The sequence below is a fragment of the Phascolarctos cinereus genome, unplaced genomic scaffold (genome assembly GCF_003287225.1).
Source record: "Phascolarctos cinereus isolate Bilbo 61053 unplaced genomic scaffold, phaCin_HiC Scaffold_1;HRSCAF=81, whole genome shotgun sequence".
Lineage (NCBI taxonomy): Eukaryota > Metazoa > Chordata > Mammalia > Diprotodontia > Phascolarctidae > Phascolarctos > Phascolarctos cinereus.
The window spans coordinates 52203395-52217523 of record NW_027555514.1 but is presented as its reverse complement, the minus strand read 5'-3'; the positions used below and the strand labels follow the sequence as shown (position 1 = coordinate 52217523).

The following is a 14129-nucleotide window of genomic DNA, read 5'->3' as shown; positions in this document are numbered from 1 at the left end:
ATACCATTTTATATATAGATTTTTGCCCAGTATATTGGATTTCCTTATGGAGAAGTACAGGTGTACTAGAAGAAGCTCCAGGATGCTTCAAGAATTTTGGCTATCTAGACAGAAATGTATCCCCCTTTCACTAACTGTGTGCTGCCCACATTTCCAGTTCTTCATGAGGTAAGAGTTACTAGCTTGCTTAGCACAGGGGTGAGAAATCTGTGGCTCCATGGCCACATGGCCTTTTAAATCTTTAAGTTCAGCCTTTTGACAGAATCCAAATTTTACAGAACAAATCAAAACAAAGGATTTAGAATGCCACATGTGGCCTTAAGGCAGCAGGTTCCCTACCCATTTTAGCCTATCCATGGAAGTTCCAAACTAGAAACTCATTTACAATCTTTATTCATATGAGGCTTTTGTAACATCATATCCCATGCCTTACTAACAGTAGACATATTTTTCAATATAAACTATATCAATTTTTTGGTCAGACTACATCAACTAAGAACATATCTATAGCATTTTAAAAGGGTGAATCTTCTTATCTTAATTCAATATCCTCATAGACTGGAGGGAGGAGAGATGTATAATAAAGCTAATTTTTGCATCAGCATTTTATTTTTACCTTTACAGTATCTCAAGTTACTCTTTTTTCTCTTGTCCTCTAATAATAAACTTTCAGTATCACCTCAAAATATCCTCTCCAGTCCTGCCTCATTTCTCATCCTTCATCTCACCACTCTTTGGCCTTAAAAGCACAAATACACTCCAAAACGAATCCTGTGCTTTCTCCCCCTTCTCCTTTAAGGATTTCTTCCACAGAAACCAAGGATATTAGTCACCACCTCAAAATAGCGTACCAGAGTTTTCCTAATTATATCATCTCTTTAGTAGATCTAAATTTTGGGAGCCCGTGACTCCGAATATTTGTGGCATGGGGCTGTTTTGCTCCGGTTCAGACAGGAAATTACAAGATCATTTCTAAAGTAATGCTGAGAAAGTTAAGCATGCTAACAAAGATTCAAAGCTCTGTGTGTCGTGTGCGTGTTCCCAGAATCACATGCATCTACGTGAACCTCTTTCCAACGACAGAAAACTATTTACAAAGGATGCTGATTGTGATGGGGTTTTTTTTAAATCAAACTAGGAAGCAGACCTCAATTAGAGGGTTTTTTTAGACAATTTTATCGCAAGAAAGAAAAAAAAACCACAACCTTTTGCTATCTGATTTCGAGGCCGTCCTCTCTTCGGTGGGGATTCCCACCGATCCATTGCTACCGCCTTCCCAACTCATCTCAACCTTAAAAGAAAATACATCGAGAAAATAAGATTAAAACCAATTCCTTTTTCGCGCTAAACTGATGGAAAGCACCCATTCTGTGTGGTAAGAACACAAAAAGGTGCCTACGTCTCAAATACGGAGTGTGATGGAAAGTGATGCATGCCCATGCCGGCATCGCGATGTCGGAGCTACCGGTGGCTACCCAGAGAAAGTCCAGCCGCTTCGTGGTGCCGCTGAGGAAAGGGGCTGACCACGGGGAAGCCATGTGCTCACCTTCTCGCAACTCTGCATGGAGCAGTCTTGGGACTAGAACCCAGGGCTGCCCCCCGCCCCTCCCACCCAGGCCAGGGCTGTTCTTCCTTTACAGTGCCTAGGGGGTCTCAATGGATTGGGTGGAGGTTCAACTTGGGGCTCCCTCTCTCCGGTCCTCAGTTTGCTCACCTGTGAAGTGATCTCTGCCGCTGTAAACGCTAGGAGCCTACCATGTCGCAACTTCACCCTTCCCCTCTGAACCACAGCTGGCTGGCTGGAAAGGAGGCTGGACTTTGCTCACAGGCGCTTCACCTCCACCCTCCCCCACCACTCTGTGTTGTTAGCCCAGGCGCTGCTGAAGACTCCTTTTTCTCCTCTTCTTCCCCCCACCCCCACTCTGTCCCATTTTCCCAGGGGTTTTGGAAGTACTCCGTTCCCTGGAAAGCAGCACTCCGCAGGTGCAGAAACCACCACTCTAAGGCACGGGCTAGGGCTCCTCCCCTACTAGTGCGCTCTCCCCCGGCACAGCCCTGCGGCGGATGTTGTGACCTGAATGACTCCAGAGGCTGACCTCAACAAGCACACCTCTGCCACCGCCGCCGTCCTCTCCACTTGACCTTTTAATACCCCGGGACTGGAAGAGCTGCCCATCCTCTCGCTGGGCTGCCCATCTTCTGGCTGGCCACTGTGCCACTGAGCTCTTTCCCTTCCCTCTGTCAGCTCCCAGGCTCTCCGAATGATTGCCTACCCCTGGGTGGTGCACTCACCTGGGGGCCGCTCCCTCCAGCACCCTGTGGAGGTTCGATGTTGGAAGAGGAAAGAGCAAAGCCGGCGTTGGAGACTTATCGCTATAGTCTGGAGCGTTTTAGACACTGAGCAAATGAGCCCAAGCTTCTGGTGGAGAAGCTCTTGAACCTTTGCAAGTTGTCCACACCCTCTTTAGCCCAGCCAATCAACCCCACAGCTCAGCAAGTACTTTGGTTTGAAGACTCCGCTTTATTAAGGATTGGTATTTAAAAAAAAATTTTTTTTTAAATCATTCAGTCTTCCCCTTGACCCTTTTTGGAGACTGTCCTACTTTGCCAAAGGAGGAGAAGCTGAAATATTTTGTGAGCCTGAGAGTACAGGCAATATTTAGTGACTGCATCCTTTTTTTTGGGGGGGGGAATTTTATAATTTATTTTTTATAATTCATTTATTTATTTTTAGTTTTCAACATTCACTTCCACAAGATTTTGAGTTTTACATTTTCTTCCCCTCCCCAAGACAGTGTGCAATCTGATATAAGCTCTACTTATACATTCATATTAAAGATTTTCACATTAGTCATGATGTAAAGAAGAGTTAGAACCAATGGGAGGAACCACGACAAAGAAGAAACAAAACAAAACAGCAAAAGAAAAGGAGAGCAAACAGTATACATTCCAGTGAATGCATCTTTTTAAAAGACATTTATTTGTAAATTTAAATTTTGTTCTATTTTAGCTACAATACACTGTGTACTAAGGTGTTATGAATTTTGACTAGGGCAATTAGATGTAAAGATCTAGACTTGCCAGGATTCTTAGGCTTTTTTATGTCACAGACATTTTGGCAGTCTGCAGAAGCCTATGAATTCCCTTCTCAGAATAATGTTTTAAACAAAATATATAGGATTAAAAGGAAATATTGAAATACCATTATGAAAACATTAAAAATAATTGTATCCAAGTTAATGGAACCCCAGGTTAAGAATTTTCCCTCTAGAAGCTTTCCCAGGATTATGATAAGGGAGATGGGGCTAAAATGCAAGAATGGGAGATAGGAAGTCCTACCTTCAAATCCTGCTTTGGATATTTAACAGCTGTCTGGCCAAGAAAATGTCACTTAAGCTTTTAGGGCCTCAACTATTTCATCTGTAAAATGGGCATAATCCCCTTCCCCTAGCGCCTACCTCACAGGGTGAGGCAGTTCACAGGAGATTATGTGAAGAAATCTTTACAGACTCTAAAGCACTAGCAGGAACCATTAACTAATTAAGTATCTTTCATAATCTACACAAACGTAAGATGTTAGTTATTTTTAAAAGGTTTTCTGCCTCTGATAATATACCAAAAAGGCAAATTTTACTAATTATCTGACTGTACCCTAAGGGAACAAAGCAGAACTAAATGCAACTTTACTTCTAAGTGAAATAAAGTTCTTTAAGCAATAGCACCTCCCCATTACATGTTAAGCACTATATACTTACTAGCAGTAGACAATGTTTTCAGTATAAATATATTTTGGTCAAACTATACCAATTGAAAATACATCTATAGCATTTGATCTTTTTTTAGTATCCTCATAGACTGGAGGGAGGAAAAATGTGTAATGAAGCTAATTTTTGCATTAGAGTTTTGTTTTTACCTTTACAGTATCTCAAGTTATTCTTTTTCTAGCTAGGTGGCACAGAAGAAAGAGTGATGGCCCTGGAGGTCAAATCTAGCCTCAGACACCTACTAGCTGTATGATACTGGGCAAGTCACTTTACCCTGTTTACCTCAGTGTCCTCCTCTGTAAAATGAGCCAGAGAAGGAAATGATAAACCGCTCCAAGATCTTGGCCAAGAAAACCCAGATAGAGCCACAAAGAGTTGGACACAATTGAAAAACAACTATGTATGATATATGAAGATTGGCATGCTATATCCTTTTAGGAGTAGAATCCTCTGAATATTAAAATCTCTGAAACAAAAGCTAGAAAGCAAGTTAGTTTATTTCATTTTTCTGTCAGAGTTTACAGAAAAAAATTATACTGAATTATATCGTTTCAGAGGTCAAAGGGGGAAACAGAGTGGTACAGTAGGCAATGTGCTGGCTTGGACAAGAGTTCAAATCTCCCTAACTCTGCTACGTATTACCTGTGTGACCTTGGACAAGTTACTTAATGCCTCCAGGCTCCTATTTAGTAGGGGGATTGAAGTAATTGAGTTTAAAGGTCCCTTCTAGCAATGAATCTGTCACATGGTGTGGTGGGGCATCTATTAACTTCCTATAACTCTCCCCTTTCTAAAAAATCATCATTACCTTTCCTTTGTGGTTAATTTCCCCTGCCTTTATTTATTTTTCACCAGTTTAGTCTACTAGCATTTTTTTAAACTTTCATTGGTAATTTTAAAAATTAAAATATAGCAAATATCTTTGTTTTCCTCAGAATTATATACTGTTACCTCTAGAGAGCCTCTTCTAATGTTCAGCACATGATAGGAATGAACATAGCACATTTAAAATTCGTCTCAAGTTATCTCCTTTCTACTAGTTTCTCAGCTTAAATTTCACCAAGAGATTTAAATACAATGTTCTAGGTGTAATGATCCTAAGAGAATGAATAGTAATTTTTCACTGCATCTTCTGGCTATTGTTTCTACCTCCATACCAGGGATCTTCTCCAACTTTCATTTATTCAATCATTTGTTTGTTTTTCAGTGGCACCTGATCTTTATGACCCTCTTTGGGTTTTCTTGGCAAAGCTACTGGAGTGGATTATTGTGTCCTTCTCCAGCTCAATTTACAGATGGGGACACGGAGGCAAATAGGATTAAGTGACTTGCCCAGGGTCACACAGTTAGTAGGTGTCTGAGGCCAGATTTGAACTCAAGAACTTCTTGACTATCCACTGCACCACCTAACTGCCCAACTTTTATAGGTGACTTTCAGCTTGATTTGTAATCTTCTTCTTGACTTCTGCCATCATTCTGCTTCAACATTTCTAAATGGACCTCATAAATCTCCAACTATGTTACATATGAATCATTCTCAACAAAGACACATACCATTATGCTCATTGTCAAGTTTCCAACCTTTGCTCATGCTGTGCTTCTTCCTGACGTGCTCATTCCACTTCTGCCTTCCGAACTCCTGCCTACTAAGTTCAAATTCCACGTCCTCCCTTGAGTGTTCCAAGTAAATGTTGGTCTTCCCCTTCTCTGAATGACTGAACTCTGGATTCTCTGAACAACACAGCACTTTATCTTGTTAATAATAGGTGACATTCACATGGCCCTTTAGGATTTACAGAGTGCTTTCCTCATTACTACCTGTTGTGGTGAGACAATGTAAATATTAAAAGTCACTGACATTAACTGTATATGGTATACATAATATTTTATGGAATCATCTCATTCGATCATAACAACCCGCCCCTGAACTTCCCTTTTTCTCTCAAGGGCGCCATCATCTTTCACAGCCTAAGAGTCATCTTCTGTTCTTCATTCAGCAGATCTAATGTGTTGCCAAGTCTTTCTGATTCTATTTTCATTACATCTTTCTATTCCATCCACTCCTCTCCATTTCTAAGACTACCACCCTAGTGGCAAGAGCCTTGTAACTTGACAGGTCTCCCTGTCTCAAATCTCTCCCCATTTGTAACTATTCTCAACAGGACTGCCAGTGATATTCCTAAAGCACAAGACTGACCGTATCACTCCCCTGTTTAGTAAACTATCGAGTTTATTCTTCGCTTTTGGATCAAATATCATTGGCCGCTTAGTCCAACCTGTACTCATATGCAATCCCCAGCATAACATACATAATAGTTACTCATCTAGCTTCTACTTGAAGATCTCCAAGGAGGCGAAACCCATCCCTTCTTGATGCAGCTCATTCTACTTTTGTACAATTCTAATTGTTAGGATATTTTTTCTTGACGTCAAGCCTAAATTAGCTTCATTGCAACTTCTCCATTGGCCCCTGGTTCTGTCCTCTGGGGTCAAACAGAACAAATTCAATCCTTCTTTTACATCAAGGCCCTTCAAATACTTGAACATAGCTATCACATCCTTCTGACTCTTTTTTCCAGATGAACCAGACCTATTTCCTTTAGCTGCTCCTCATATCACATCTACTTTCCATTCTATTTACTTGTGTGTGTGTGGTTTTTCCCCAGTTAGATTTTAAGGTCCTTTTCTTACTCATCTTGGTATCTCCTGAGTATCTATTCCTAGCATAAAGTACATAGTTTGTAAATGTCCATTGAAAAAATGAATTGATTGAAAGACTCCACACTCAGATATCCACTCTTATCCTAATTCCTCATAAATCATTCTTTTCAGAGCCTATCCAAGAAAGATACTCAGATACCAAAGAAAGATGGACTCCGTCAATCCATGTAATTGTCCAGAAAACAGACATTCTTATCCATTTGCCTTTTCCTTTCTTGTTAAGCCAATTGTTAGGCCAATCACTTTTCAGTGACATAGACTTCATTGAGGAGATCTCCATAATGCCACTACTTAAAAGAACCTTCCCATTACAGGGAATCTCTCTTTCATTTAACATCTGGAAGGAGATGCAAAGGTAAGGAGGTGTGCGTGTGTAAGCAGGCTATAGCATGTTTCTGTGATTGAATTGCATGCAAGAAGTAGCATGATGGCCATTGTGGAGGAAATATGTGATCAGAAAAGGAAATGGGCCAGTTTTGCTGCAAGAGTGAGGGATAAAAGACAAGTCACTTGAGTCTATCAATGGTAGATAAATAGATGGATGATAGATCAATGGATATATAGATATAAATAAATGACAGATCAATATGTCAGACTGATGATAGATGATCGATTGATAGGTAAATAAATGAAAAATAGATGATAGGTTGATACATAAATGAAAGATAAAGCATAGATAGATGATAGATCGATAGATGTTTAGAGACAGATAACAGATTGATAGATGGCAGATTAAGGATAAAAGATAGAAACAGATCAACAGATGATGGTTTGATGATAGGCTGCTAGATGACAGACTGATGATAAGTGACGTCTCAAAATACAGATATAGGTAGATAGATGATGGGTTAAAAGATTGTAAGTTATGGAGAGATAGCTATATGGATGGATGGATGGATGGATGGGTGGATGGATGGATGGATGGATGGGTAGACAGATAGAAAAACAGGTGGGTGGGTAGATGGATGGATGGCAAAAGCCTGTATGAAGTTTTTACTATGTGCCAGGTACTGTGCTAAGTGTTGGGAATGCAAATTCAAACAAACAAGATAGTACCTGCCCTCAAGGATCTTATATTCTAATAAGAGAGGACAACACATGAAACGCAGGTAGAAAGGGAAGGAAGAGTTACATGTGGTGAGGAATCCTGTGGAGATAGCCAAGAAAACAAATGGTAGCCTGATTCTAGGTAAGACAAGACAAAAGCTCACTTATGAGAGCTGGGAGACCCAGGGACAGAGTCCAAGGTTGTAGTAAGGGAAGTTGAGATTGATGGCCCAAGTGTACACAGGCACAGAATGTAAAAAGGTCTAAAAGAAGGTCTCTAGCACTCCGGGTAGACCTTCTATGGAGGACTTATGGGAGAGCCTAGACAAGAACAACACAGAGATGAGAAGCTATAGATGGGTGTGGATCTCTCCCATCAGAAGTATTACCCATATTGATGAGATCATAGATCCACTGATGCATTTATTGCACACTTAACATATTATTTTAGCAAAAGGACAATGCTGAACAAGTTCAAGGTTAGGTACAGTAGAGGATGTACTGAGATATAATTACTCAACTTCAGGCAGTTACATCACATTTCCCAAAGTAGGAATGTCTCTTCAAGGCTAAACATCTTGCCATAAACACTAGGAGATGATCTGCTGCATCAGCCTTGAAATCAGCCATTTTTATCTGATCGACAGCTTTGAACACAATAATGTCCTTGTACGTGGAAAACCAAATGGCTTCTCTCTCTAACACTGACGAAAAAACATGACTATCATTTAGACACAGAAAGAAGTTAGACAGATGAGGAGTGGAAGTATGTTAACTAGAAGTACATTTGAACTAAAAACAACTTTCTAAAAATGACTAGAATTCATGCCTGAATTAGCTGGGGGTTTTGTTGTTGTTTTTGTTTTGTTTGGTTTTTTAAGGCTCATAAGTTTTGAGCTGGAAGGGAACTTCTTATCGTCCAGTTGTTTCAATTGTGTCCCACTCTTTTGAGGTCAAGGAATCCAATCTCTTCATTTTATAGATGAGGAAACTGAGTTCCATAGAGGCTAATGTTCATACTGCTAATAAGGAATAGGTTAAGTCTTAGTCCCAGATTCTACACCTCAGAATCCTGAGCTCTTTCCATGAAATCATGCTGAAGTGGTCCTTGGCTGAATTAGTGAACAGAACTACTGACACTTAATGTCAAAACAATTCAATATGTTATACATCTAATGGCTCATTTAGCCATAATGAGTTCCCTGGATGGGACAGAATGGAAGCAATAATAGCCAGCATTTATATAGCATTTTAAGGCTTGCAAATCACTTTTACATATATTGTCTGACTTGGTCCTTCCAACTCTTTGAGGATGGGATATCATTATCTTCATTTTATAGAAGAAATTTAAGCAGAGAAGTAAAATGACTTGTCCAGATTCACACAGCTAAGTGTCTGAGGTAGATTTGAACTCAGCTCTTCCTGACACCAACTCTAGCACTCTGTCTCACCAGACCACCAAGCTGCAAGGAGACATACAGTGTTCCAGAAGATCAGAAATTGTAATACGCTTTTAATTAAATTTAATGTTTTCACTTTTTCTCTAATCCTATATCCACACATCTTGGACTCAATCAGTGATAGGATCTACTAGGATTTATTTTATACTTAACCTTATAAAAAAAAAGATACTATTTTTAAATTTTCTTTTGTGAATATATATCGCCCCTATCCCAAAGCCTATTAGTATGGGACTCTCTTCTCATTAGCCCCTGCATAGGGCTGAGCAGAGATGTCCAAAGGGGGAAAGTTTGAGGTTTCTTCAGTCTTCTTTGGAACTCTTCAAGCTTAAGAGGAAAGAGGGGATTTTAGGACAGGGGCTACCTAAAATAAAATTGTATTGGTCTATTTTTTACCTCACCTAAATATCTAAATGAGTCACAACCAAAAAACAAAACAAAAAAAAAACCAACAACAAAAACAAATTATTCCTTCAAAGTGGTCACCTTGGAAAGTGGTACATAAATTCTAGTAAAGTTGCCATGGCACATCTTGCAATTCCCTTGAGAGCCCAGGGCGCAGTCTTCTGGATATCCCTGGTGGTGACAAATCTTTGCCTTTAAGAGTAGACTAAGGGCGGCTAGATGGCACAGTGGATAGATATCTGGCCTTGGAGTCAGGAGGACCTGAGTTCAAATCCAGCTTCAGACACTTGACACTTACTATCTGTGTGACCCTGGGCAATTCACTTAACCCTGATTGCCTCATGCCCCCCAAAATTTTAAACCACCAAAAGTCCATTTGGAGCCATAGCTGGTAGATCAAGTAGTTGACACATTTCTGTTGGTGTTTATTCTGGCTCTGAGAAAAGTTTGAACCAGATACTTGACACTTACTAGCTGTGTGACCCTGGGCAAGTCACTTAACCTCACCCATTGCCTTACCAAAAAGCAAAAAAAAAAAGTTTGAAGTATAGCTGGAGGGGAGATCCCTTTAAACAATAATGATTTGGATATATTGGACATGTATTTAAGGTCTCATTACTTTCTGGCCATATACTCTGTGTCTGTAGACACTCTGACAAGTGAAAAATCAATAAGAAATTTCTCTTAGGTGGTTTCTAGTTTGAGAAGAGACAGTTAAAAGGTCATTTCCTGTGTAGGTGTGCCTTTTTGTTGTTTTATGGTCAGTATAAACTCAGCTGAACTCTCTCCCTGGAACTCTAGTTCAAATGAGTCCAGTACTTCATTGATAATCTATTAAGTGTTTAAAAAGAATGGACTCTTTAAAGAGACACAAATTGTTTTAACTAGATCACCATGACAGAGTTTATACTATCAGAATATAAGCCTCAAGTTCGGGTATAGTTACTTTGATCTACTTTTAAAAAATGAAAACTTGAGAGTAGATGGTTTTATTTTCAATTTGTACCAGGTATCCCTTAACACAGGATGATGAAATCTCAATTGTAAGGCCAACTCAAAGGACATCTACTCCAATCTACCCTTGAACAAGCATCCTCTAATAATAATAGTGGTAATGATAATAGCCAGAGCTTTAAAGTTTGCAAAGATCTTTACATTTTATCTCATTTAATCCTCACAACCGCTCTGGGAGGTAGATGTTATTATTATTCCCATTTTATAGATGAGGAAACAGACTGAGAGAGGGTAAGTATCTTACCCAGGGTCACACAGCTAGGACATAAGTAAGGCAGGATTGAACTCAGCTCTTCCTGAATCCAAGTCCAGTGCTCTACAACAGATGTATCAAGCACATGACCAGCAGGCCTCCTGTAGTGCACAACCCTCCCAAGAATGGCCTGTACCGGATTAGAATGTGATTGAGAAATATTTGACAATTTGACAATAATGCAGTAAAACATAGTTAATTAATATGTCATTTTCTAAGTCAATATGTGGCCTGCAGGGATCCTTGTGTATGGTTTAGCAGTTACCATTTCTATCTGAGTGTGACACCTCTGCTCTACAACATTACTAAGAAATAGTTACCTGGCCTTTACTTGAAGCCCTCCAGAGGAGGAGAACCCATTATAAGCCAATAGCAATCATTCAAACATTATTGTTATTGTATTATTATTTATTATTATTATTATTATTTATTATTATGCTTTTTGGTGAGGCAGTTGGGGTTAAGTGACTTGCCGAAGGTCACACAGCTGGTAGGCGTCAAGTGTCTGGAGGTTGGATTTGAACTCAGTTCCTCTTGACTCCAAGGCCAGAGCTCTATCCACTGCGCCAGCTAGCTGCCCCTCAAATACTTTTAAGACAGCTGTTTATTTCAGAAGATATGTAAGATGTCTTTTCCCGGGCTAAGCGTCCTCAGTTTCTTTAATTGATCTTATTCTGGCATGATCTCAAGGCCCTTTGCTATCCTGGAAGTCCTTTGAGCAGTCTCTAGCATCTGAGGCCACTCCTAAAATGTGGCACTTCAAACTGAGCACAGTACTCTAGCTGTGCTCGGACCAGGGCAGAATACAAGGGGACTTGTCACCTCCCTGGGGCAGCTGGGGGGGCCCCATAGACCTCCAGGCTTGGAGTCAGAAAGACTCATCTTTCTGAGTTCTCCTCCAACCTTACATACTTACTAGCTGTGTGACCCTGGGCAATTCACTTAACCCTGATTGCCTCATGCCCCCCAAAATTTTAAACCACCAAAAGTCCATTTGGAGCCATAGCTGGTAGATCAAGTAGTTGACACATTTCTGTTGGTGCTTATTCTGGCTCTGAGAAAAGTTTGAACCAGATACTTGACACTTACTAGCCGTGTGACCCTGGGCAAGTCACTTAACCTCACCCATTGCCTTACCAAAAAGCAAAAAAAAAAAAAGTTTGAAGTATAGCTGGAGGGGAGATCCCTTTAAACAATAATGATTTGGATATATTGGACATGTATTTAAGGTCTCATTACTTTCTGGCCATATACTCTGTGTCTGTAGACACTCTGACAAGTGAAAAATCAGTAAGAAATTTCTCTTAGGTGGTTTCTGTTTGAGAAGAGACAGTTAAAAGGTCATTTCCTGTGTAGGTGTGCCTTTTTGTTGTTTTATGGTCAGTATAAACTCAGCTGAACTCTCTCCCTGGAACTCTAGTTCAAACGAGTCCAGTACTTCATTGATAATCTATTAAGTGTTTAAAAAGAATGGACTCTTTAAAGAGACACAAATTGTTTTAACTAGATCACCATGACAGAGTTTATACTATCAGAATATAAGCCTCAAGTTCGGGTATAGTTACTTTGATCTACTTTTAAAAAATGAAAACTTGAGAGTAGATGGGTTTTATTTTCAATTTGTACCAGGTATCCCTTAACACAGGATGATGAAATCTCAATTGTAAGGCCAACTCAAAGGACATCTACTCCAATCTACCCTTGAACAAGCATCCTCTAATAATAATAGTGGTAATGATAATAGCCAGAGCTTTAAAGTTTGCAAAGATCTTTACATTTTATCTCATTTAATCCTCACAACCGCTCTGGGAGGTAGATGTTATTATTATTCCCATTTTATAGATGAGGAAACAGACTGAGAGAGGGTAAGTATCTTACCCAGGGTCACACAGCTAGGACATAAGTAAGGCAGGATTGAACTCAGCTCTTCCTGAATCCAAGTCCAGTGCTCTACAACAGATGTATCAAGCACATGACCAGCAGGCCTCCTGTAGTGCACAACCCTCCCAAGAATGGCCTGTACTGGATTAGAATGTGATTGGGAAATATTTGACAATTTGACAATAATGCAGTAAAACATAGTTAATTAATATGTCATTTTCTAAGTCAATATGTGGCCTGCAGGGATCCTTGTGTATGGTTTAGCAGTTACCATTTCTATCTGAGTGTGACACCTCTGCTCTACAACATTACTAAGAAATAGTTACCTGGCCTTTACTTGAAGCCCTCCAGAGGAGGAGAACCCATTATAAGCCAATAGCAATCATTCAAACATTATTATTGTTATTATTATTATTATTATTATTATTATTATTATATTATTATTTGCTTTTTGGTGAGGCAGTTGGGGTTAAGTGACTTGCCGAAGGTCACACAGCTGGTAGGCGTCAAGTGTCTGGAGGTTGGATTTGAACTCAGTTCCTCTTGACTCCAAGGCCAGAGCTCTATCCACTGTGCCAGCTAGCTGCCCCTCAAATACTTTTAAGACAGCTGTTTATTTCAGAAGATATGTAAGATGTCTTTTCTCAGGCTAAGCGTCCTCAGTTTCTTTAATTGATCTTATTCTGGCATGATCTCAAGGCCCTTTGCTATCCTGGAAGTCCTTTGAGCAGCCTCTAGCATCGAGGCCACTCCTAAAATGTGGCACTTCAAACTGAGCACAGTACTCTAGCTGTGCTCGGACCAGGGCAGAATACAAGGGGACTTGTCACCTCCCTGGGGCAGCTGGGGGGGCCCATAGACCTCCAGGCTTGGAGTCAGAAAGACTCATCTTTCTGAGTTCTCCTCCAACCTTATGTACTTACTAGCTGTGTGACCCTGGGCAAGTCACTTAGCCCTGTTTGCCTTAGTTTCCTCAACTGTAAAATGTGATGGCGAAGGAAATGGCAAACCACTGCAGTATCTTTGCCGAGAGAACCCCAGATGGAATTAGAAAGAGTCGGATACAACTGAGCAACAACAAATCACCTCCCTAGTCCCGGATGATAGGGGACCACTGTGTCACACTGCTCACATTTAGCATAAAGCCTTCTAAAACAAAACTTTTTTTCATCTTTTTTTTTCCATATGAGCTGCTATCTTCCTCTCCTTATGCATTGCAAGCTTATTTTTTTTTAACACTAAGGCAATATTTTATATTTATCCTTATTGAATTTCATCTTATTAGATTTGACCCACTGTTCTGGCCAAACAAGAATTTTAATGCCTATGTCCTTGTCATCCAGCATTTTAACTATCCCTTCTAGCTTTGTGTCATCTAAATATTTAATAAGCATGCCTTCTATGCATGCAGTTAGGTGTTGCAGTGGAAGACCTGACTTCTGGCTCTGCCTTAGATGCTTACTAGTTGCTTGACCCTGGGCAAGTCACTTAATATTTTCCTGCCTCAGTTTCCTCATCTGTAAAATGGAGATAATAATAGTACCTACCTGCCAAGGTTGTGACAAGGATCAAATGATATAATAT

General features: G+C 40.0%; 1 protein-coding gene across 7 annotated transcripts in view; it reads right to left on the bottom strand.

The window, feature by feature from the left end:
* ABCB1 (ATP binding cassette subfamily B member 1) overlaps positions 1–14129 on the bottom strand; it is a 200808-nt gene that overhangs the window by 82817 nt on the left and 103862 nt on the right. For 3 of the 7 annotated variants that reach the window (XM_020987474.2, XM_020987469.2, XM_078151865.1), the window contains exon 2: positions 1206–1291. In XM_020987474.2, the coding sequence (XP_020843133.1) occupies positions 1206–1285 (80 nt within the window). In that variant the 5' untranslated portion in view covers positions 1286–1291. Of the gene's footprint in view, positions 1–1205; positions 1292–1399; positions 1492–1714; positions 1874–2096; positions 2182–2292; positions 2461–14129 lie in introns of those variants that run through there. The other 4 variants (XM_020987471.2, XM_020987475.2, XM_020987472.2 and 1 more) reach the window with 4 other exon arrangements.